The following is a 23,046-nucleotide window of genomic DNA, read 5'->3' as shown; positions in this document are numbered from 1 at the left end:
GATCCAAATAGCCCATGACTGGAAAGGGATCCACAAATGGAACCTCACCAGCCTGACGGAGGAAGTTAAAAAGGACCTGCAAAGATGGAACACACTCCCGCTCTCCCTCGCGGGGAGAGTTCAGACGATCAAAATGAACGTACTGCCCAGGTTCCTCTTCCTGTTTAGATCCATTCCGATCTACATCCCCAAGGCCTTTTTCAAAGCGCTGGACAAACTCATCATGGCGTTCGTATGGGGGGGTAAAAATGCTAGGATCCCAAAGAAGGTCTTACAAAAAACAAAAACCAGGGGAGGGCTAGCCCTCCCGAATCTACAATTCTACCACTGGGCAGCAACAGCCGAGCGAGTAAGGGGATGGATCCAGGAGCCAGAGGCTGAGTGGGTGCGTGCGGAGGAGGCCTCCTGCATGGGAACCTCCCTCCGGGCCCTCGCCACGGCAGCACTCCCATCCCCACCCAAAAAACACTCCAGCAGCCCAGTGGTGACAGCCACCCTCCAATCCTGGAACCAACTGCGGCAGCAACTTGGCCTGACCAAAATGTCGAACAGGGCTCCCATCTGCAACAACCATAGGTTCACACCAGCACTGACTGACGCCACCTTCAAAAGGTGGAGGCAGGACGGGGGGACACTGACAGTCAGGGACCTATACACGGACGACAGGATCGCAACACTGGACGAACTGACAGAGAAGTTTCAGCTAGCTGGGGGGAACGAGCTACGGTACCTGCAGCTCAAAAACTTCCTACGAAAGGAGACAAGGACGTACCCACAACCGCCACGACAGACACTACTGGAAGACCTACTGGACGCAAGTATCCTAGAGAAAGGGAACTGTAGTGACATGTATGACCGACTGGTAGATAGGGACGACACCGTACTGGACGCAACAAGAAGGAAATGGGAGGACGACCTGGGGATGGAGATAGGGTGGGGACTCTGGAGCGAAGCACTGCATAGGGTCAACTCCACCTCCACGTGCGCAAGGCTCAGCCTGACGCAACTAAAAGTGGTACATAGAGCCCACTTAACAAGAACCCGTATGAGTAGGTTCTTCCCGGAGGTGGAAGACAGATGTGAACGGTGCCAAAGAGGCCCGGCCAACCACGCCCACATGTTCTGGTCTTGCCCCAGACTCGTGGAGTACTGGACAGCCTTCTTCGAGGTTATGTCCAAAGTGGTGGGAGTGAGGGTGGAGCCATGCCCGATAGTGGCGGTCTTCGGGGTTTCAGAACAGCCAGATCTATTCCTGGGGAGGAGGGCGGACGCCCTTGCCTTTGCCTCCCTGATCGCCCGCCGTAGAATCCTGTTTGGCTGGCGGTCAGCAGCACCGCCCAGAGCTGCGGACTGGCTGTCCGACCTCTCGGAATCTCTCCAAATGGAGAAAATCAAATTTGCCATCCGAGGGTCGGACGACGGCTTCCACAGAACGTGGGAGCCATTCATGCAACTGTTCCGGGACCTATTTGTGGCCAATGTACAAGAGGAAGAATAGTCGGGGGAAGGTAGCGGGAGGGGGGGGGGGGCTACAGGTTCGGTACGGGGGTTCGATGGCTAGCTAAGGCCCAAAACCAAACTAAATAAACATGTTGAGGGGGGGGGGGGGGGGGGGGGGGCGGGCGCAGTTACTACTACGAAGATGCTTACCTGTAAATATGTATGTTAATTTTTGCGTGTTTGTTTGTTGTTTTTTTTTTGTTCTTTTTCTCTCCTAACAATTTGTAATTTGTTCAACATAAAATATGAAAACTGAATAAAAACATTTATAAAAAAAAAAAAATGTTTCTGATTTATCTTTTCTACCCTCTCTCCCCGAGTGAGAGGTTGACTGCAAAGCCCCAATTGAGACATTGCTTGGACAGGTGGCTTAGCCCAGCCCAGGGACTGAATCTAGTACCCTACAGTCTACGTTGCTCAGCCGCACACTAGCCACTATGTTTATCTGGAAAGACACAAGCTGTAGTCCCTTTAGCACTGAACATGGACCATATTCTTATTTCCTTGCTGTTCAGTGTAAATAAAAATCTGTGACAAATGCATACATTCCAATCACTCCCATTCAGAATCATAGAATCCCTACAGTGCAGAAGGGGACTATTCGGCCCATCGAGTCTGCGCTGACCCTCCCAAAGAGCACTCTACCTAGGCCCCACTTCCCCATCCTATCCCCGCAACCCTGACTAACCTGCACATCTTGAGAAACTAAGGGGCAATTTATCGTGCCCAATTCACCTAACCTCCACGTCTTTGGTCTGTGAGAAGAAACAGCAGCACCCAGAGGAAACCCACGCAGACACGGGAAGAATGTGCAAACACCAGACAGATGAGGGCAGCAGGGTAGCATGGTGGTTAGCATAAATGCTTCACAGCTCCAGGGTCCCAGGTTCGATTCCCGGCTGGGTCACTGTCTGTGTGGAGTCTGCACGTCCTCCCCCTGTGTGCGTGGGTTTCCTCCGGGTGCTCCGGTTTCCTCCCACAGTCCAACGATGCGCGGGTTAGGTGGATTGGCCATGCTAAATTGCCCGTAGTGTCCTAATAAAAGTAAGGTAAAGGGGGGGGTTGTTGGGTTACGGGTATAGGGTGGATACGTGGGTTTGAGTAGGGTGATCATGGCTCGGCACAACATTGAGGGCCGAAGGGCCTGTTCTGTGCTGTACTGTTCTATGTTCTATGTTCTAGATACCCAAGGCCGGAATTGAACCCAGGTCCCTGGCACTGTGAAGCAGCCGTGCTAACCACTGTGCCACCCATCAAACACGACATTGGAAACATAATAGATCTGCATCTAATTTTCCAATGTTGTGTCGAATGAGCAAGAAGCATGATAGGCAGGAAGTCTCATGGCACGGGCAGTTTTGTAAGGACAGTGACAAGGTGTAATATAAAATAGAAAGCGTTATTACTATAAGAAGGCAAAGGGGGGGGGGGATATTAAACGTAGACAGGTGCAGATTCACACTAGGAACAGTAATCTGCCTGTGCAAAGTCTGAGGCTTTCCGCAAAGGCACAAGTCTCTGACAGAAGCCATCTACAGTGATGTGTCAGACACACAAAATAGGGTTAATCCTGGTCTTGTAAATGTTATTTTTTTATGACTGTATTTATCCTATTTCAGTGATGGGCACTCAATTTAGTGTAAGCAGCAGAGTGAAACGATAATGGAAACATTTATTGCAGCATCATGTGCCCAGGTGAAAATCAATTCAAAGCACTCCACCAGGTGACAGGATAAACACGAACATACAGCAAATCTGAAGTCAAGTACAACACAGCAGGTACAAACAGTGTGATCTTTACCACAACAATTAAATAGCAATGACAAACATGCTCAGTGTTACTTGCCATGTAGCAGCACCACCTCAAGTGACGATAGTGCAGGAAATATTAAAATGCTCCCGTTAATGATGTATTTTAAGCTTACTGAGACAGTGGGAGGGTTTTATACAGAATTCCTATAGTGCAGAAGGAGGCCATTTGGCCCATCAAGTTTGCACCAATCCTCTGAAAGAGCACCCTAACTAGGCCCACTTCCCTGCCCTATCCCCGTAACCCCACCTAACCTTTGTTTTATAATTCTAAAGTGCCCAATTATTGGGAGTTACGGGACGCTATCCAATGTTTCCCCGCAACCTGATTTCTCTGTGGCTGGAAGGCTTTCAATGCCGATTGGGCCTTGGGTTGATGGGTCCGATGCCGTGGCGCATGCCATCCCCCGTTCGGCTGTTGGCAGCTTCGCCCTGTGTGACTGGTGAGGGTGTTGGGCCGGACATTATGCTTGGTGGAGTATCTGCCGGCCCGTCCTTGCTTCCCCGTTTGGTGGCGCCTTATCAGAACCAATCTTTATTTTTTGGGGTTTGTTGTCTGTTTAACGGTTTAACAATAGGGATGTTCTTGAAAATACAGAAAAATGTGTCATTTGAAACATGGGAGTCTGGCAATATCTGGTCTGACAGGATACAGGGAAAGATCCCACAAATGTGGTCCCTTTGTTCAAGAAGGGGAGTAGAGATAACCCAGGTAACTATAGGCCTGGTGAGCCTCACGTCTGTTGTGGGTAAAGTCTTGGAGAGGATTATAAGAGATACGATTTATAATTATCTAGATAGGAATAATATGATTAGGGATAGTCAGCATGGTTTTGTGAAGGGTAGGTCATGCCTCACAAACCTTATCGAGTTCTTTGAGAAGGTGATTGAACAGGTAGACGAGTGTAGAGCAGTTGATGTGGTGTATATGGATTTCAGTAAAGCGTTTGATAAGGTTCCCCACGGTCGGCTATTGCAGAAAATACGGAGGCTGGGGATTGAGGGTGATTTAGAGATGTGGATCAGAAATTGGCTGGTTGAAAGAAGACAGAGGGTGGTGGTTGATGGCAAATGTTCAGAATGGAGTTCAGTTACGAGTGGCGTACCACAAGGATCTGTTCTGGGGCCATTGCTGTTTGTCATTTTTATAAATGACCTAGAGGTGGGCACAGAAGGTTGGGTGAGTAAATTTGCAGACGACACTAAAGTCGGTGGAGTTGTAGACAGTGTGGAAGGATGTTGCAGGTTACAGAGGGACATAGATAAGCTGCAGAGCTGGGCTGAGAGGTGGCAAATGGAGTTTAATGTAGAGAAGTGTGAGGTGATTCACTTTGGAAAGAATAACAGGAATGCGGAATATTTGGCTAATGGTAAAATTCTTGGTAGTGTGGATGAGCAGAGGGATCTCGGTGTCCATGTACATAGATCCCTAAAAGTTGCCACCCAGGTTGATAGGGTTGTGAAGAAGGCCTATGGTGTGTTGGCCTTTATTGGTAGAGGGATTGAGTTCCGAAGCCATGAGGTCATGTTGCAGCTGTACAAAACTCTGGTACGGCCGCATTTGGAGTATTGCGTACAGTTCTGGTCGCCTCATTATAGGAAGGACGTGGAAGCTTTGGAACGGGTGCAGAGGAGATTTACCAGGATGTTGCCTGGTATGGAGGGAATATCCTATGAGGAAAGGCTGATGGACTTGAGGTTGTTTTCGTTAGAGAGAAGAAGGTTAAGAGGTGACTTAATAGAGGCATACAAAATGATCAGAGGGTTAGATAGGGTGGACAGTGAGAGCCTTCTCCCGTGGATGGAGGTGGCTAGCACGAGGGGACATAGCCTTAAATTGAGGGGTAATAGATATAGGACAGAGGTCAGAGGTAGGCTTTTTACGCAAAGAGTGGTGAGGCCGTGGAATGCCCTACCTGCAACAGTAGTGAACTCGCCAACATTGAGGGCATTTAAAAGTTTATTGGATAAGCATATGGATGATAATGGCATAGTGTAGGTTAGATGGCCTTTAGTTTTTGACTTCCCATATCGGTGCAACATCGTGGGCCGAACGGCCTGTACTGCGCTGTATCTTTCTATGTTCTAAAAGCAGCTGCAAAGAGCAGGATTATAAAATGCAGATTCTTGCTCACAAGCAGGCTTATCAAACACACAGGTTTCATGTGGTAAGCTAAAACAATGGCTCACAACTTCATGGAATGCTCAGGAAGCATCTGGAAAAGCATGGATGAGAGCTTCAATTGAATTAAGTGACGAATGTTTAAAGCAGGCATGTCTTTCAAGTCATAACCAAGTTAAATTTTAGCATACAGCTAAAAGCAAAGTCTCACACCTTAATTGAAATAAACTCTCTTAGTAAACAGCTGGAAAGGAAAGGATGATGCTCAGTCGAATTTGGTGTCAATTCTAAAGTGTAAAATACTACGAACATCAAGTCAATTAAAAGAAAATTGGAGACGACCTGTCTACAAGAGACAGAATTTAAAGTCAAAATCAAAGGCAAAGTTGTGAGCTGGGGACAATTATAAAATTTAATTATTCGAAAGACAGAAATTAAAAGTAACACCTATTGAAACCAAAGGAACTTTGAACATCACAAAGCATTTTTGTAATCAGATCTGAGAGGTGACGTTATGCCCAAAATGAATAATTAGTTGTATTCAAATGTTTACATCAAAGATACTTTTTAACAGTCAAAGTGAAACAAGCTCATTTACAATAAAGTCGTTAAAACTTAATAACTCTTCAAGAGAATATAAACTAAGGGAGCAGCAACAGAAAAAGAAACAGCAACAGGAGAGAAGTGGAGGAGAACTCAGAGAGAGAGAGAGAGCTCGGTCATGGGAAAGACAAGGCAAGCAGCCGAGTTTAAACAGTTATACATCTAAGGAAGACTAGAATTTAAACAGGAGTCAGAGTCAGCTTAGAGATAGCTAGCAAAGTTAACTCTTATAGCTTAGTACATGGATCAACAAGACACAGCAACAGAGCTAACCAGCGAATACATCCCAAGAAGACCAGATTTTAAAGAAGATTGAGTGTCAAGGTGGGCCTGAAGGTCCCTACAACCAACCAGCAGGATCCAGAAGCAAGATCTTTTTACCTTTCTGTAAAGAAAGTGTTTGCAGCTTTTAAAAGAAAAAATATAATAATAAAATAACTTAACTTAACCTGAAAAAGTGGTTCATTCCTGAAAGTCTACGTTACTTACTTAGCAATGCGGGACCCAGGACATCGATGCTACTAAGTGGTAAGTAGATAAAATCTTCGGTGAAGGTATGGGTTATACCGGGGGATAACTTGAAAATATAGTTTGACCTGAATGGCACCCACCGAAGCCTGCATCAGAGTCAGGGAGTGAGAATCCCTGTTCACCATTTAGAATATTGGCCCTTTTTGGTATTGGGGAAATTCTAAGAATAGTGGTGAGTTTTCAAAAACACCACTATGGGGTTTGCACCCGTTTGGTCCTCTCCTATCCTCTCTTCCTCAATGGTCATCCTTGTGAGGGATTTCGGACTTTGTGGGGGGGGTCGGGTGAGGTGTGTAATAACCTGCACAGGACTCACCCAGCTGGGGATGATTGTTCCCCATGCTCAATTGGACTAAGCACTAGCATAAAAAGCCGGCAGCTGTAGAGCCAGCTAAAAAGGTACGAGGACCCGGTGAAAGGTAACCGGGCCCTGTGCATGCATGATGCTGTTGCTGAAATAAAGGACTTTTAAGAAGCTCTTTGGAGTCCCCTCGCTTTATCACAAGGATGGTATACTGCCTCTCATGCCAAGGTTAAGGGTATCAGTAAGCTGCTGCAGAGCACCCGTAGGGAGGGAGCGGGTGAACAGCAAGAGACTGTGGTCCACATTGGTACCAACGACATATGTAGAAAGAGGGATGACATCCCACGGGCAGATATTAGGGAGAGAGGAAGGAGGCTAGCAAGCAGGCTCTCAGATGTAGTAATCTCCAGATTCTTGCGGTGCCACACACTAATGAGTGTAGGAATAGGAGAATACAGCAGATAAATGGATGTCAGGAGAGAAGACGCAGGAGGGAAAGATTAAAATTCCGGTGGTTTGGGAGACGGGATCCGATGATTGCACTTGAACAAAACCGAGTCAACGTCCTCGCAATACCATTTGCAAGAGCTATTGGGGAAGATTTAAATTAACTTGGTGGACGATAGGAACCAGGAGATAACAATAGGAAGGATAGGCAAGGTGCACAAAGGATTAGGAGAAGCAGATAGCACAAGCATAAGAAATAATAAGGTATTACCTGTGGTCAGAGTAAGGGGAAATGAAAAAGCTGCAGGTACAGAAGTCAAATGGAAATATGATGCGGTGCCAATAACATAGACCTGGCTCACAAAAAGTGGTGAGCACTGCTGCCTCACATAGCTAGGGGCCCGGGTTCGATTCTGACCTCGAGTGACTGTCTGTGCAGAGTTTGCACTTTCTCCCTGTGTCTGCGTGGGTTTCCTCCGGTTTCCTCCCACAGTTCAGAGATGTACAGGGTGGTGAACTGGCTGTACTAATATTGCCCGAAGGTGGGGTTATGGGATAGGAGTGGGGAATGGACCTAGGTAGATGCTCTACTGGAGTAAGGGCCGGGGCAGACTCGATGCGCTGAATGACCGCATTCTGCACTGTAGGGATTCTATGAAACGGTAAGGCTGGGTACTAAATAGTCCTGGATACAAGTGTTCAGGAAAGAAAGGAGGAGCAGAAGTATTGATTGAGGAACATATTAGAGTGCCAGAGAGAGAACGCCCACGAGGAGTCAAGGGCAGAAACAATAGACGTACCATTACACCATTGGGTGTGTTCTGTCGTTCACCAAGTAGATGGGAAAGTTCGAGAGGAATAAATGTGCAGGGAAATTACCAAGAGGTGCAAAAGCTAGAGAGCATTTATAGTGGAGGACTATCCCAATGTAGAGGGATACTGTAAAAGGCAGTGAGGAAGAAGAGTTTCTGAAGTCAATTTTCAAGATCAATACTTTTCTTGCTCAGTAAGGGAATAGTGATAATAGCATCATAACATTGAGGTCAGCAATGGAAAAGGGCAAGGAGAAATCCAAAATAAAAATACTTAACTGGAGGAGGGCAATTTCCATGGGGTGAGGAAAGATCTGGCCCAGTTTTATAAAGGCCACAAAGAGTCCACACCGAGTTTTGGAGAAACGAGAACTTACTCTATTTACAACTATTATTATGTGCAGCTCCAGTAGCTCCCTGCTGGGTCTTCCTTAGTTGGTGCCTTACTGGCCGGCTCTATTTATACAAAGCCAGACATTGTTAGAGGTCCCCATCCCCTTATCGGGGGAGCTCGTATTCTGCAAGGTCCACGGAGTAGTTAATCCCCACCCCATAAGACCCGTGCAGGTTATAATACTCGGGTAAATTGGAATCAAGATTGAAAGGCAAAAGTGCAAATGAACAATGGGATGCTATTAAAGGTGAAATAGTTTGGGGACGGTTGAGGTATATTTCATTGAGGGGCAAAGGAAGAGCAAAAAAATCCAGAGTTCCCTTGATGATGGAAGCGATAAAAGTGAGACAAAACAGAAAAAGAGGAATGTAACGGACGGCAGGTAGATACTACAATTGAGAACCAAGCTCAATACAGAGGGTTTGGAGGGGAAGCGAAAAAAGTAAATAAGAGAAGCAAGGAGAAGTTTGCAAAACGACTATCAGCTAACATTCAAGGGAATCTTTTATTAGAATATTAGAACAGTACAGCACAGAACAGGCCCTTCGGCCCTCGATGTTGTGCCGAGCAATGATCACCCTACTTAAACCCACGTAACCCGTATACCCGTAACCCAACAATCCCCACATTAACCTTACACTACGGGCAATTTAGCATGGCCAATCCACCTAACCCGCACATCTTTGGACTGTGGGAGGAAACCGGAGCACCCGGAGGAAACCCACGCACACACGGGGAGGACGTGCAGACTCCACACAGACAGTGACCCAGCCGGGAATCGAACCTGGGACCCTGGAGCTGTGAAGCATTGACGCTAACCACCATGCTACCGTGAGGCCCCAATCTATAGACATATAAATAGTAAAAACGGTGGCATGAGGATGTTGCCTGGTATGGAGGGCATTAGTTATCAGGAGAGGTTTGATAAACTCGGTCTGTTCTCACTGGAGGGCTTGGCTGAGGCACTAAAGGAATAATTCACTCCTTTCTTTCCCAAGGAAGATGATGTTGCCAAATGTGCGCGTGCGCGCACACACACAAAAACAGACAAAGGATGGGATATAAAAGGATAGAACGTTTCGGAAGGGGACCAGGGATTGGAGGAGCTGGAGCAGCAACAGGGGAGAGGCAGAATCTGTGAGTGGAGGAGCAGTTCCTCACAGATGCGGTCTCCCGTGCTTGCTGCTCTGCCAGGTAATGTCATTGGGTTTTTAGGGATTATTTGTGAGGTTTCCTGGGCTAATTACCCCCACTGCCCCTGTGTATTTTGATCTGTGCTGGTCAGAACGATTTAAGGCATCGCATTAAAAAGGACGTTGTTGCCCTTTGCCGAAGTTGGCTGAGTGACAGGAAGCAGAAAGTGGTGGTGTGCGAGGTTGGAGGAAGATATACACTGGGGTTCTTGGTAGTTGTTAATGGATCACTGCTTTTCTTGATCAATATTAATGCAGTGCACAATTTTAAAACCTGCAGATTGTCATGAAGTTACAGCCCTTTATATTTTTGAAAACATATTTTTTTAAAAACTTTGAACTGAAGTCCTGGAATTTCAATGACACACAGGCCGCTTTATAATGGGACGTCATTTTCCAATGTGAAGGTGAGAAAAGCCAAGGAAGTGTGAAAAGTGTGTGTTCCCCGTGTGTGTGTGCCCCGTGTGTCTCTTTGTCTGTGAGTCTCTGTGTGTGTGTTTGTGTGTGTGTGAGTCTGTGTGTGTGTGAGTCTCTGTGTGTGAGAGTCTCTGTGTGTGAGAGTCTCTGTGTGTGTGAGTCTGTGTGTGTGTGAGTCTGTGTGTGTGAGAGTCTGTGTGTGTGTGAGAGTCTCTGTGTGTGAGAGTCTCTGTGTGTGTGAGTCTGTGTGTATGTGAGTCTGTGTGTATGTGAGTCTCTGTGTCTGTGTCTCTGTGTGTGTGAGTCTCTGTGTCTGTGTGTCTCTGTGTGTGAGTCTCTGTGTGTGTGTCTCTGTGAGTCTGTGTGTGTGAGTCTGTGTGTGTGAGTCTGTGTGTATGTGAGTCTCTGTGTCTGCGTCTCTGTGTGTGTGAGTCTCTGTGTCTGTGTGTCTCTGTGTGTGAGTCTCTGTGTGTGTGAGTCTCTGTGAGTCTGTGTGTGTGAGTCTGTGTGTGTGAGAGTCTCTGTGTGTGAGAGTCTCTGTGTGTGAGAGTCTCTGTGTGTGAGAGTCTCTGTGTGTGAGAGTCTGTGTGTGTGAGTCTCTGTGTGTGAGTCTCTGTGTGTGAGTCTCTGTGACTGTGCGTGTTTCTGCGTGTGGGTGTGTGTGTTTCTGCCTGTGAGTGTATGTTTCTGCATGCGAGTGTGTGTGTTTCTGCATGTGGGTGTGTGTGTTTCTGCATGTAGGTGTGTGTGTTTCTGTGTGTGTGTTTTTGCCTGTGGGTGTATATGTCTCTGCGTGTGTTTGTGTCTATGTGCCTGTGTGTGTATGTGCGTGTATGTGCATAAAATGTTGTACCTTTTATTATTTTTTTCCTCAGATTTAGTCGCTAATAAACGTGCACTTTCCTTGACTCAAGAAAATCTGGTGATTGGCTCCTTATTGATCATGGCAGATAATAAAAAAAGAAACTCGGATTGGGGAAAATGAATTTTAAAAACCTTTTTTGTGGCCAATCGAGGAGGCTGAATAGAAGCAAACCTGTTCACTTCTCCTCACCTCTTTGTAACACAATGAGACACCAAGCGGTATAGTGAACTGTGAGGAAGATAATGATAGACTTTTAGAGGACATTGACAGACTGTTGGAATGGGCGGACATGTCACAGATTAAATTGAACTCAGAAAACAAGGAGAGGCAATATAAATGAAAGGACAATTCAAAAATGGGTGCAGGAGTAGAGAGGGCTGTGGATATAATCACAGGTGCAGGTTGAGAAACTGGTTAAAAAAAGACATTCGGGGGCCTGGGGTGTATAAATAGAGGCGTAAAGTACAAAAGAAAATAAGTCACGGTGAAATGCTGGTTCACCCTCAGCTGGAATATTAGGTCCAATTCTGGTCATCACACTTCAGGAAATGTCATGATGCCTGACCAGACCCCGGGATTGGGGAGAGATCCAGTTAGGAACCAATAACCTTTTGTTTAAAGCTGATAAAGGTTGTGATTCCAGACTCTTGCTTTTGGAATAAAGCTGCAAGCTTCCACGGTTTTTGAACAAACAAAAGACAAACTTTACTGTACAAGTTCAGAAAGATAGAACAATTTACAGTCCGTATCTTAAACTCAGGGTAAGAATGAGGTGGATGTAACAGACAAGCTGCGGTCAAACGCTCCACAGTGTAATTCAAATGTCAGATGCTGTGAAGACAGATCCCACAGATTTGTCAAGAACTCAGGGACACTGTGAGTCACCAAATGTCATTAAAATTCTGTCTCCTTCACAAGGGATTCCAATTCTTTACTTTCAAAGATCTTATGTCGAAACTCTCTCAAAGCTGCTCTGACTCGGACTGCCTGAACTACTGCTCACTTCCCAGGGTTTGAAACTCATTTCCCGAGATTACATTCCCCAGTCTGAACTCCAGCCTTTAATTACTGGTGTAGTTTCAGCTCCCCGGGTCTTCCTCCAAGCCCTCGCTACCTGGAGCCTACCCAACTCACCTCCTCAGAGCTTGTGTGGAACGAGTCATCTTCTTTAACGGCTGCTCCTGACTAACACTTTCACTTAACCTTACTGGAACCCGTTTTGTCCATCTGCCTCTGTGACACTTCTCGCCGCAGACTGTCTCAAAGCTGACTGACGTTGAACTGCTTTCCGCTGACCCTTTGAACTGATCTGTGGAACCTATCAATACGCTCACAGCGGCTCCTACTCTTGTTAATGCCAGGGACCACTGCAACATCATAGAACGTCCTGTCCTTTCAATAGAACATAGAACATAGAACATAGAACGATACAGCGCAGTACAGGCCCTTCGGCCCTCGATGTTGCACCGACATGGGAAGTCAAAAACTAAAGGCCATCTAACCTACACTATGCCCTTATCATCCATATGCTTATCCAATAAATTTTTAAATGTCCTCAATGTCGGCGAGTTCACTACTGTTGCAGGTAGGGCATTCCACGGCCTCACCACTCTTTGCGTAAAAAACCCACGTCTGACCTCTGTCCTATATCTATTACCCCTCAATTTAAGGCTATGTCCCCTCGTGCTAGCCACCTCCATCCGCGGGAGAAGGCTCTCGCTGTCCACCCTATCTAACCCTCTGATCATTTTGTATGCCTCTATTAAGTCACCTCTTAACCTTCTTCGCTCTAACAAAAACAACCTCAAGTCCATCAGCCTTTCCTCATAAGATTTTCCCTCCATACCAGGCAACATCCTGGTAAATCTCCTCTGCACCCGTTCCAAAGCTTCCACGTCCTTCCTATAATGAGGCGACCAGAACTGTACGCAATACTCCAAATGCGGCCGTACTAGAGTTTTGTACAACTGCAACATGACCTCATGGCTCCGGAACTCAATCCCTCTACCAATAAAGGCCAACACACCATAGGCCTTCTTCACAACCCTATCAACCTGGGTGGCAACTTTCAGGGATCTATGTACATGGACACCGAGATCCCTCTGCTCATCCACACTACCAAGAATTTTACCATTAGCCAAATATTCCGCATTCCTGTTATTCTTTCCAAAGTGAATCACCTCACACTTCTCCACATTAAACTCCATTTGCCACCTCTCAGCCCAGCTCTGCAGCTTATCTATGTCCCTCTGTAACCTGGAACATCCTTCCGCACTGTCTACAACTCCACCGACTTTAGTGTCGTCTGCAAATTTACTCACCCATCCTTCTGCGCCCTCCTCTAGGTCATTTATAAAAATGACAAACAGCAACGGCCCCAGAACAGATCCTTGTGGTACGCCACTCGTAACTGAACTCCATTCTGAACATTTCCCATCAACTACCACTCTCTGTCTTCTTTCAACTAGCCAATTTCTGATCCACATCTCTAAATCACCCTCAATCCCCAGCCTCCGTATTTTCTGCAATAGCCGACCGTGGGGAACCTTATCAAACGCCTTACTGAAATCCATATACACCACATCAACTGCTCTACCCTCGTCTACCTGTTCAGTCACCTTCTCAAAGAACTCGATAAGGTTTGTGAGGCATGACCTACCCTTCACAAAACCATGCTGACTGTCCCTAATCATATTATTCCTATCTAGATGATTATAAATCGTATCTTTTATAATCCTCTCCAAGACTTTACCCACCACAGACATTAGGCTCACCGGCCTATAGTTACCGGGGTTATCTCTACTCCCCTTCTTGAACAAAGGAACCACATTTGCTATCCTCCAGTCCTCTGGCACTATTCCTGTAGCCAGTGATGACCTAAAAATCAAAGCCAAAGGCTCAGCAATCTCTTCCCTGGCTTCCCAGAGAATCCTAGGATAAATCCCATCCGGCCCCGGGGACTTATCTATTTTCACCTTGTCCAGAATTGCCAACACTTCTTCCCTACGCACCTCAATGCCATCTATTCTAATAGCCTGGGTCTCAGCATTCTCCTCCACAATATTATCTTTTTCTTGAGTGAATACTGACGAAAAGTATTCATTTAGTATCTCGCTTATCTCCTCAGCCTCCACACACAACTTCCCACCACTGTCCTTGACTGGCCCTACTCTTACCCTAGTCATTCTTTTATTCCTGACATACCTATAGAAAGCTTTTGGGTTTTCCTTGATCCTACCTGCCAAATACTTCTCATGTCCCCTCCTTGCTCGTCTCAGCTCTCTCTTTAGATCCTTACAATGTCCATGGACTACAAACTTACACAGCACGCGCACACACAAACACACACAGATATGACAAACTGAATTCGGAACAGAAGGATGTGAGGGCATTCGAGAGGGTGCAGAAAATATTTACCAGAATGATTCTGGGGCTGAGGAACTTCAGTTAGGTGGATAGATTGGAGAAGCTGAGGTTGCTCTCTTTGGGATAAAGGGTGAGAGATGATTTAATTGAGGTATTCAAAATCGCCTAGACAGTAGATAGGGAGAAACTGTTCCCATTGGTGGAAGGGGCCAGAACAAGAGTACACCCATTAAAGATGAATAGCAAAAGAATCAGACAGCACGAAGGAAATGTTTTCACGCAGCGAGTGGTCAGGATGCACGACCTGAGCAGGTTCAATCAAGACTTTCAGAAGAGAGAACAAGGAGCTGCACAAAAAACTCACAGGGCTAGGGGTAAAGGGAAGGGAGTTAGACCAGCTGAGCTGCTTCTGCAGTGAGCTAGCATGGACATGATGGGACAAATGGCCTCATTCTTTATTGGTCATCTGTCCCAATATCACCGTAGGTGGTTTGGAATTAAACTTTATTTCAAACCTGTGCAGTGGGATGTTGGATATAGCAACTATATAAATACAGGTTTTTGTTATTAGAATTCGATCAGCTATTCTAACAGTGCAGGCTGAATATTATCCCAAGGTGGAAGGAGAGGGCATGAAATTACTGCATGAACTACTGTGCCTTCTTCAACATAGTTCAGCATTAAAGTTGCTTAACTTGCCATAACTTGCTTGGAAGTGGTAATCAGTGTCACATTCACACTCTGTACCAACTTAGCTGTGCCAAATTTCTTCTGTGCCTCCCTCACCTGACTTACCAAACTCAGGTCAGGCGAGATCCAGGCAGCACAGCTGAGACCCAGCGTTGAAGTCTAAGTGAGTTGGAGTGAATGAGGACAGCCCCCTTTTTTGTTGCGGTAGCTACTGTAAAGCAGGTAATTCAACAGTCTGATTGAAAATGACAGGCCAAGGAGAAGGGGAGAGGATAGGATTATCATGGTGGTGGGTGGGTCGGACATTGGGGGAGGAGCGGACATTGGGGGAGGAGCGGACGACATTGGGGGAGGGGTGGATATTGGGGGAAGGGCGGACATTGGGGGAGGGGTGGACATTGGGGGAGGGGCAGACATTGGGGGAAGGGCGGACATTAGGGGAAGGGCGGACATGGGGGGAAGGGCGGACATGGGGGGAAGGGCGGACATGGGGGAGGAGCGGACATTGGGGGAGGGGTGGACATTGGGGGAGGGGCGGACATTGGGGGGGGGGGCGGACGACATTGGGGGAGGGGCAGATATTGGGGGAAGGGCAAAGATTGGGGGAGGGGCGGACATTGGGGGAGGGGCGGTCATTGGGGGAGGGGCGGATATTGGGGGAGGGGCGGACATTGGGGGAGGGTCGGACATTGGGGGAGGGTCGGACATTGGGGGAGGGTCGGACATTGGGGGAGGGTCGGACATTGGGGGAGGGGGCGTCTTTGTGTTGGAGGGTGGAGGTTGCGTCGGGGGGGGGGGTTCCGGTTTTATCGGGAATGAGAGATGAGCCTGGGTTGGTGTGGGGGGGGGGGGGGGGGTCATGTTTGACTGGGGAAAATCCCATGGGGTCAGGATAGTTAGTCAGGGGTGCCCCGTGTGGAGATTAATATGGGTGTTCAAAATAGTTGCCCATAAGTAAAAGGAAGTGTTAATTCTTCTAACTTTTTCAGAGTAATTGTTAGTGTAAACCATCTGAAATTGCGATTTAAATCGCTTGTTTGGATGGGTCCTACCACAGCGCAGGTGCCCAGAGGAAGTGAGCACGTGAGGGCCATTGCAGTGTAAAACCTTTACCTTGGAGGTTCTGAGAGGGACCCCTCCCCCCCACCCTCTTCAAATCCGATGCTGGGGAGCGTGGACATCAAGGTCTGATGTGTTAAATAATCATCTTTAGTCTAACCAGCAGCTGCTGAACGACAAAAAGCACCTGCACACTGAAGCAGGCGCAGAGCTAATCAAGGAAATTATAAAGAGAGAGCAAGAGAGAATGGAGGACAGATACCTGTACAAACCCAGGAGTCGCACCTTCTTCATCAGGCTGTAATATTGGTTGTGTTGTGGGTACCAGTCGTACACCTCTTTCCGCAGTGCCAGCGGCTGCTCGCTGAACAGCTTCACCACCTTCATTGACCGGTCATCAGTAGGTCGGGCGACCTCCTGAAAGATCTGTGCACTGAGCCGCGCCATGCGCCGGGCGTAATTGGACAGCGTCGACATGAGAGCTTCACAGCTGTCAGCACCTGCAGGAGAACCAGCAGAAACATGACAGTGATGCCACCAGTACTGCAGACACATTATACAGTGACAGACCAGTCCCCACCAGTACTGTACCCCAGTGTTATACAGTGACAGACCCGTCCCCACCAGTACTGTACCCCAGTGTTATACAGTGACAGACCTGTCCCCACCAGTACTGTACACCAGTGTTATACAGTGACAGACCCGTCCCCACCAGTACTGTACCCCAGTGTTACACAGTGACAGACCAGTCCCCACCAGTACTGTACCCCAGTGTTACACAGTGACAGACCTGTCCCCACCAGTACTGTACCCCAGTGTTATAGAGGCAGACCTGTCCCCACCAGTACTGTACCCCAGTGTTACAGTGACAGACATGTCCCCACCAGTACTGTACCCCAGTGTTATAGAGGCAGACCTTTCCTCACCAGTACTGTAGCCCAGTGTTATACAGTGACAGACCTGTCCCCACCAGTACTGTACCCCAGTGTTATAGAGGCATACCTGTCCTCACCAGTACTGTACCCCAATGTTACACAGTGACAGACATGTCCGCACTAGTACTGTACCCCAGTGTTATACAGTGACAGACCTGTCCGCACCAGTACAAAGAACAAAGAAAAGTACAGCACAGGAACAGGCCCTTCGGCCCTCCAAACCTGCGCCGATCAAGCTGTCCGTCTAAACTAAAATCTTGTACACTTCCGGGGTCCATATCCCTCTATTCCCATGCTATTCATGTATTTGTCAAGATGCCCCTTAAACATCGTTCTATCGTCCCTGCTTCCACCACCTCCTCCGACAACGAGTTCCAGACACCCACTACCCTTTGTGTAAAAATCTTGCCTCGTACATCTCCTCTAAACCTTGCCCCTCGCATCTTAAACCTATGCCCCCTAGTAATTGACCCCTCTACACTGGGAAAAAGTCTCTTGACTATCCGCTCTGTCTATGCCCCTCATAATTTTGTAGACCTCTATCAGGTCGCCCATCAACCTCCGTCGTTCCAGTGAGAACAAATCGAGTTTATTCAACCCCTCATCATAGCTAATGCCTTCATACCAGGCAACATCCTGGTAAATCTCTTCTGCGTTCTCTCCAAAGCCTCCACATCCTTCTGGTAGCGTGGCGACCAGAGTTGAACACTATTGAACAAAGAAACGTTCAGCATAGGAACAGGCCCTTTGGCCCTCCAAGCCTGCGCCGACCATGCTGCCCGTCAAAACTAAAATCTTCTACACTTCCGGGGTCCGTATCCCTCTATTCCCATGCTATTCATGTATTTGTCAAGATGCCCCTCAAACGTCACTATTGTTTCTGCTTCCACACACCTCCTCCGGAAGCAAGTTCCAGGCAACCACTACCCTCTGTGTAAAAACCCTGTCCCCACCAGTACTGTACCCCAGTGTTATACAGTGACAGACCTGTCCCCACCAGTACTGTATGTCAGTGCTATACAGTGGCAGACCCGTTCCCACCAGTACTGGACCAGGGCACACTTCTTGTAGATCAAAGCCTTCGATTCGCTTCTGTGTTCATTGATCACGCATCAGTATATACAATGGCAGACATACTCCGCCAGTATTGTACCCCAGTGTTATACAGTATTATCAGACCTGTCCCCACCAGCACTGTATCCCAGTATTATACAGTGACAGACCTGACCACACCCGGACTGTACCCCAGTGTTATACAGTGACAGACCCATCCCCACCAGTACTGTACCCCAGTGTTATACAGTGACAGACCTGTCCACACCCGTACTGTATCCCAGTGTTATACAGTGACAGGCCTGTCGCCACCCATACTGTACCACAGTGTTATACAGTATCAGACCTGTCCCCACCAGCACTGTATCCCAGTATTATACAGTGACAGACCTGACCACACCCAGACTGTACCCCAGTGTTATACAGTATCAGACCTGTCCCCACCAGTACTGTACCCCAGTGTTATAGAGTGACAGACCTGTTCACACCCGGACTGGACCCAGTCTTATATAGTGACAGACCCGTCCCCACCAGTACTGTACCCCGGTGTTATACAGTGACAGACCCGTCCCCACCGGTACTGTACCCCAGTGTTATACAGTGACAGACCTGTCCCCACAAGTACTGTACCCCAGTGTTGTACAGTGACAGACCCATCCCCACCCGTACTGTACCCCAGTGTTATACAGTGACAGACACATACCCACCCGTACTGTACCCCAGTGTTATACAGTGACAGACCTGTCCTCACCAGTACTGTACCCCAGTGTTATACAGTGACAGACCCGTCCCCACCAGTACTGTATGTCAGTGTTATACAGTGACAGACCTGTCCTCACCAGTACTGTACACCAGTGTTATACAGTGACAGACCCGTCCCCACCAGTACTATGTCAGTGTTATACAGTGACAGACCTGTCCTCACCAGTACTGTACACCAGTGTTATACAGTGACAGCCCTGTCCTCACCAGTACTGTACTCCAGTGTTATACAGTGACAGACCCGTCCCCACCAGTACTGTACCCCAGTGTTATACAGTGACAGACCTGTCCCCACCAGTACTGTACCCCAGTGTTATACAGTGACTGACCTGTCCCCACCAGTACTGTACCCCAGTGTTATACAGTGACAGACCTGTCCCCACCAGTACTGTACTCCAGTGTTATGCAGTGACAGACCCGTCCCCACCAGTACTGTACCCCAGTTTTATAAAGTGACAGATCAGTCACCACCAGTACTGTACCCCAGTGTTATTGTGACAAACCTGACCCCACCAGTACTGTACCCCAGTGTTATACAGTGACAGAACAGTCACCACCAGTACTGTAGCCCAGTGTTATACAGTGACAGACCTGTCCACACCCGTACTGGACACCGGTGTTATACAGTGACAGACCTGTCCCCACTCGTACTGTACCCCAGTGTTACAGTGACAGACCTGTCCCCACCAGTACTGTACCCCAGTGTTATAGTGACAGACCTGTCCCCACCCGTACTGTACCCCAGTGTTATACAGTGACAGACCTGTCCCCACCCGTACTATACCCCAGTGTTGTACAGTGACAGACATGTCCCCACTCGTACTGTACCCCAGTGTTATACAGTGACAGACCTTTCCTCACCAGTACTGTAGCCCAGTGTTATACAGTGACAGATCCGTCCCCACCAGTACTGTATGTCAGTGTTATACAGTGACAGACCTGTCCCCACAAGTACTGTACCCCAGTGTTGTACAGTGACAGACCCATCCCCACCCGTACTGTACCCCAGTGTTATACAGTGACAGACCCATCCCCACCCGTACTGTACCCCAGTGTTATACAGTGACAGACCTGTCCTCACCAGTACTGTACTCCAGTGTTATACAGTGACAGACCCGTCCCCACCAGTACTGTACCCCAGTGTTATACAGTGACAGACCTGTCCCCACCAGTCCAGTACTGTACCCCAGTGTTATTCAGTGACTGACCTGTCCCCACCAGTACTGTACCCCAGTGTTATACAGTGACAGACCTGTCCCCACCAGTACTGTACCCCAGTGTTATGCAGTGACAGACCCGTCCCCACCAGTACTGTACCCCAGTTTTATAAAGTGACAGATCAGTCACCACCAGTACTGTACCCCAGTGTTATTGTGACAAACCTGACCCCACCAGTACTGTACCCCAGTGTTATACAGTGACAGAACAGTCACCACCAGTACTGTAGCCCAGTGTTATACAGTGACAGACCTGTCCACACCCGTACTGGACACCGGTGTTATACAGTGACAGACCTGTCCCCACTCGTACTGTACCCCAGTGTTACAGTGACAGACCTGTCCCCACCAGTACTGTACCCCAGTGTTATAGTGACAGACCTGTCCCCACCAGTACTGTACCCCAGTGTTATAGTGACAGACCTGTCCCCACCCGTACTGTACCCCAGTGTTATACAGTGACAGACCTGTCCCCACCCGTACTATACCCCAGTGTTGTACAGTGACAGACATGTCCCCACTCGTACTGTACCCCAGTGTTATACAGTGACAGACCTTTCCTCACCAGTACTGTAGCCCAGTGTTATACAGTGACAGACCCGTCCCCACCAGTACTGTATGTCAGTGTTATACAGTGACAGACCTGTCCTCACCAGTACTGTACACCAGTGTTATACAGTGACAGACCCATCCCCGCCAGTACTATGTCAGTGTTATACAGTGACAGACCTGTCCTCACCAGTACTGTACCCCAGTGTTATACAGTGACAGACCTGTCCCCACCAGTACTGTACCCCAGTGTTATACAGTGACAGACCTGTCCCCACCAGTACTGTACCCCAGTGTTATGCAGTGACAGATCAGTCACCACCAGTACTGTACCACAGTGTTATTGTGACAGACCTGACCCCACCAGTACTGTATCCCAGTGTTATACAGTGACAGACCTGTCCACACCCGTACTGGACACCAGTGTTATACAGTGACAGACCTGTCCCCACCAGTACTGTACCCAGTGTTACACAGTGACAGACCTGTCCCCACCAGTACTGTACCTGTGTTATACAGTGACAGACCTGTCCCCACATGTACTGTACCCCAGTGTTATACAGTGACAGACCTGTCCCCAACAGTACTGCACTCCAGTGTTGTGCAGTGACAGACCTGTCCACACCCGTACTGTACCCCGGTGTTATACAGTGACAGGCCTGTCCCCACCCATACTGTACCCCGTGTTATACAGTGATAGACCTGTCCTCACCAGAACTGTACCTAAGTGTTACAGTAACATACCTGTCCCCACCAGTACTGTACCCCAGTGTTACAGTCAGACCTGTCCCCACCAGTACTGTACCCTAGTGTTACAGTGACAGACCTGTCCCCACCAGTACTGTACCCCAGTGTTATAGTGACAGACCTGTCCCCATCCGTACTGTACCCCAGTGTTATACAGTGACAGACCTGTCCCCACCAGTACTGTAGCCCAGTGTTGTACAGTGACAGACCTGTCCCCACCCGTACTGTACCCCAGTGTTATACAGTGACAGACCTGTCCCCATCCGTACTGTACCCCAGTGTTATACAGAGACAGACCTGTCCCCACCAGTACTGTACACCAGTGTTATACACTGACAGATCTGTCCCCACCAGTACTGTACCCCAGTGTTATACACTGACAGATCTGTCCCCACCAGTACTGTACCCCAGTGTTATACAGTGACAGACCCATCCCCACCCGTACTGTACCCCAATGTTATACAGTGACAGACCCGTCCCCACCCGTACTGTACCCCAATGTTATACAGTGACAGCTCTGTCCCCACCAGTACTGTACCCCAGTGTTATACAGTGACAGGCCTGTCCCCACCAGTACTGTATCCCAGTGTTATACAGTGACAGGCCTGTCCCCACCAGTACTGTACCCCAGTGTTATACAGTGACATACCTGTCCCCATCAGCACTGTCCCCAGTGTTATACAGTGACACACCTGTCCCCACCAGTACTGTACCCCAGTGTTATACAGTGACAGACCTGTCCCCACCAGTACTTTACCCCAGTGTTATACAGTGACAGACATGTCCCCACCTGTACTGTACCCCAGTGTTATACAGTGACAGGCCTGTCCCCACCAGTACTTTATCCCAGTGTTATACAGTGACAGACCTGTCCCCACCAGTACTGTACCCCAGTGTTATACAGTGACAGACCTGTCCCCACCAGTACTGTTCCCCAGTGTTATACAGTGACAGACCCATCCCCACCAGTACTGTCCCCAGTGTTAGACAGTGACAGACCTGTCCCCACCAGTACTGTCCCCAGTGTTGGACAGGGACTATTTTACCTTCTCTCTCAAACCTGCCGTGTTTCTCCCGCTTCCTCCATCAGCTGTTGTTTCCGCCGGAAGTGAGTCCGTCGCTGCGGCCGCTCCCCTGTCCCCGGCTCGTGTCCCCGGGCTCTGTGGTCCCCGGGCCCCGGCTCCCATCCTGGGCTGTGTCCCCGGGCCCCGGCTCCCATCCCGGGTTAAGTGAACCCGGGCTCCGCTCTGCCCCATCCCGGGCTCCGCTCTGCCCCTGGGCCTTGCTGCTTCTCTGGGCCTCCTGGGGCTCCGCTGGGTGTGGAGCCGCTCAGTCAGTGTCCAGCCTGCAGCCTCTCCATCAATCCTCAGTGAAAGATCACAGACACTGGCTGGGGTCACACTCAGCAACATTGGGGCTAAGGCAGAGTGTCAGTCACCAAACGACAACATCTGATAATTAGACCCTGGCTTTAACGTTGTAAAATTTCCCTTTTCTCTTTCATGGCATGTGTGCCATAAACCTGGCTTGACCAACATTTATTGCCCTTAAGAAGGTGGTGATGAGCTGCCTCATCAACCTCTTGAACCTCTCCAGTCCCTGTGATGCAGGTACACCCACTGGGCGGTTAGGACGGTCCAGTTTCATCCCTCTTATTGAGGCTTTGCAGCA

General features: G+C 48.4%; 1 protein-coding gene across 2 annotated transcripts in view; it reads right to left on the bottom strand.

The window, feature by feature from the left end:
- Window positions 1-22,548, bottom strand: part of mrps33 (mitochondrial ribosomal protein S33) — a 33,684-nt gene extending 11,136 nt beyond the window's left edge. For both annotated transcript variants that reach the window (XR_005458345.1, XM_038780711.1), the window contains exons 1-2: window positions 22,422-22,548; window positions 16,375-16,612 (exon numbers count right to left, since the gene is read on the bottom strand). Coding sequence is in view for 1 of the 2 variants with exons in the window: in XM_038780711.1 (XP_038636639.1) it covers window positions 16,375-16,589 (215 nt within the window). In the remaining variant the exon portion in view is untranslated. The remainder of the gene's footprint in view (window positions 1-16,374; window positions 16,613-22,421) is intronic.
- Window positions 22,549-23,046: the final 498 nt, after the last annotated feature.

The sequence above is a fragment of the Scyliorhinus canicula genome, chromosome 20 (genome assembly GCF_902713615.1).
Source record: "Scyliorhinus canicula chromosome 20, sScyCan1.1, whole genome shotgun sequence".
Taxonomy (NCBI): domain Eukaryota; kingdom Metazoa; phylum Chordata; class Chondrichthyes; order Carcharhiniformes; family Scyliorhinidae; genus Scyliorhinus; species Scyliorhinus canicula.
This window is presented reverse-complemented; position numbering and strand designations above follow the sequence as displayed.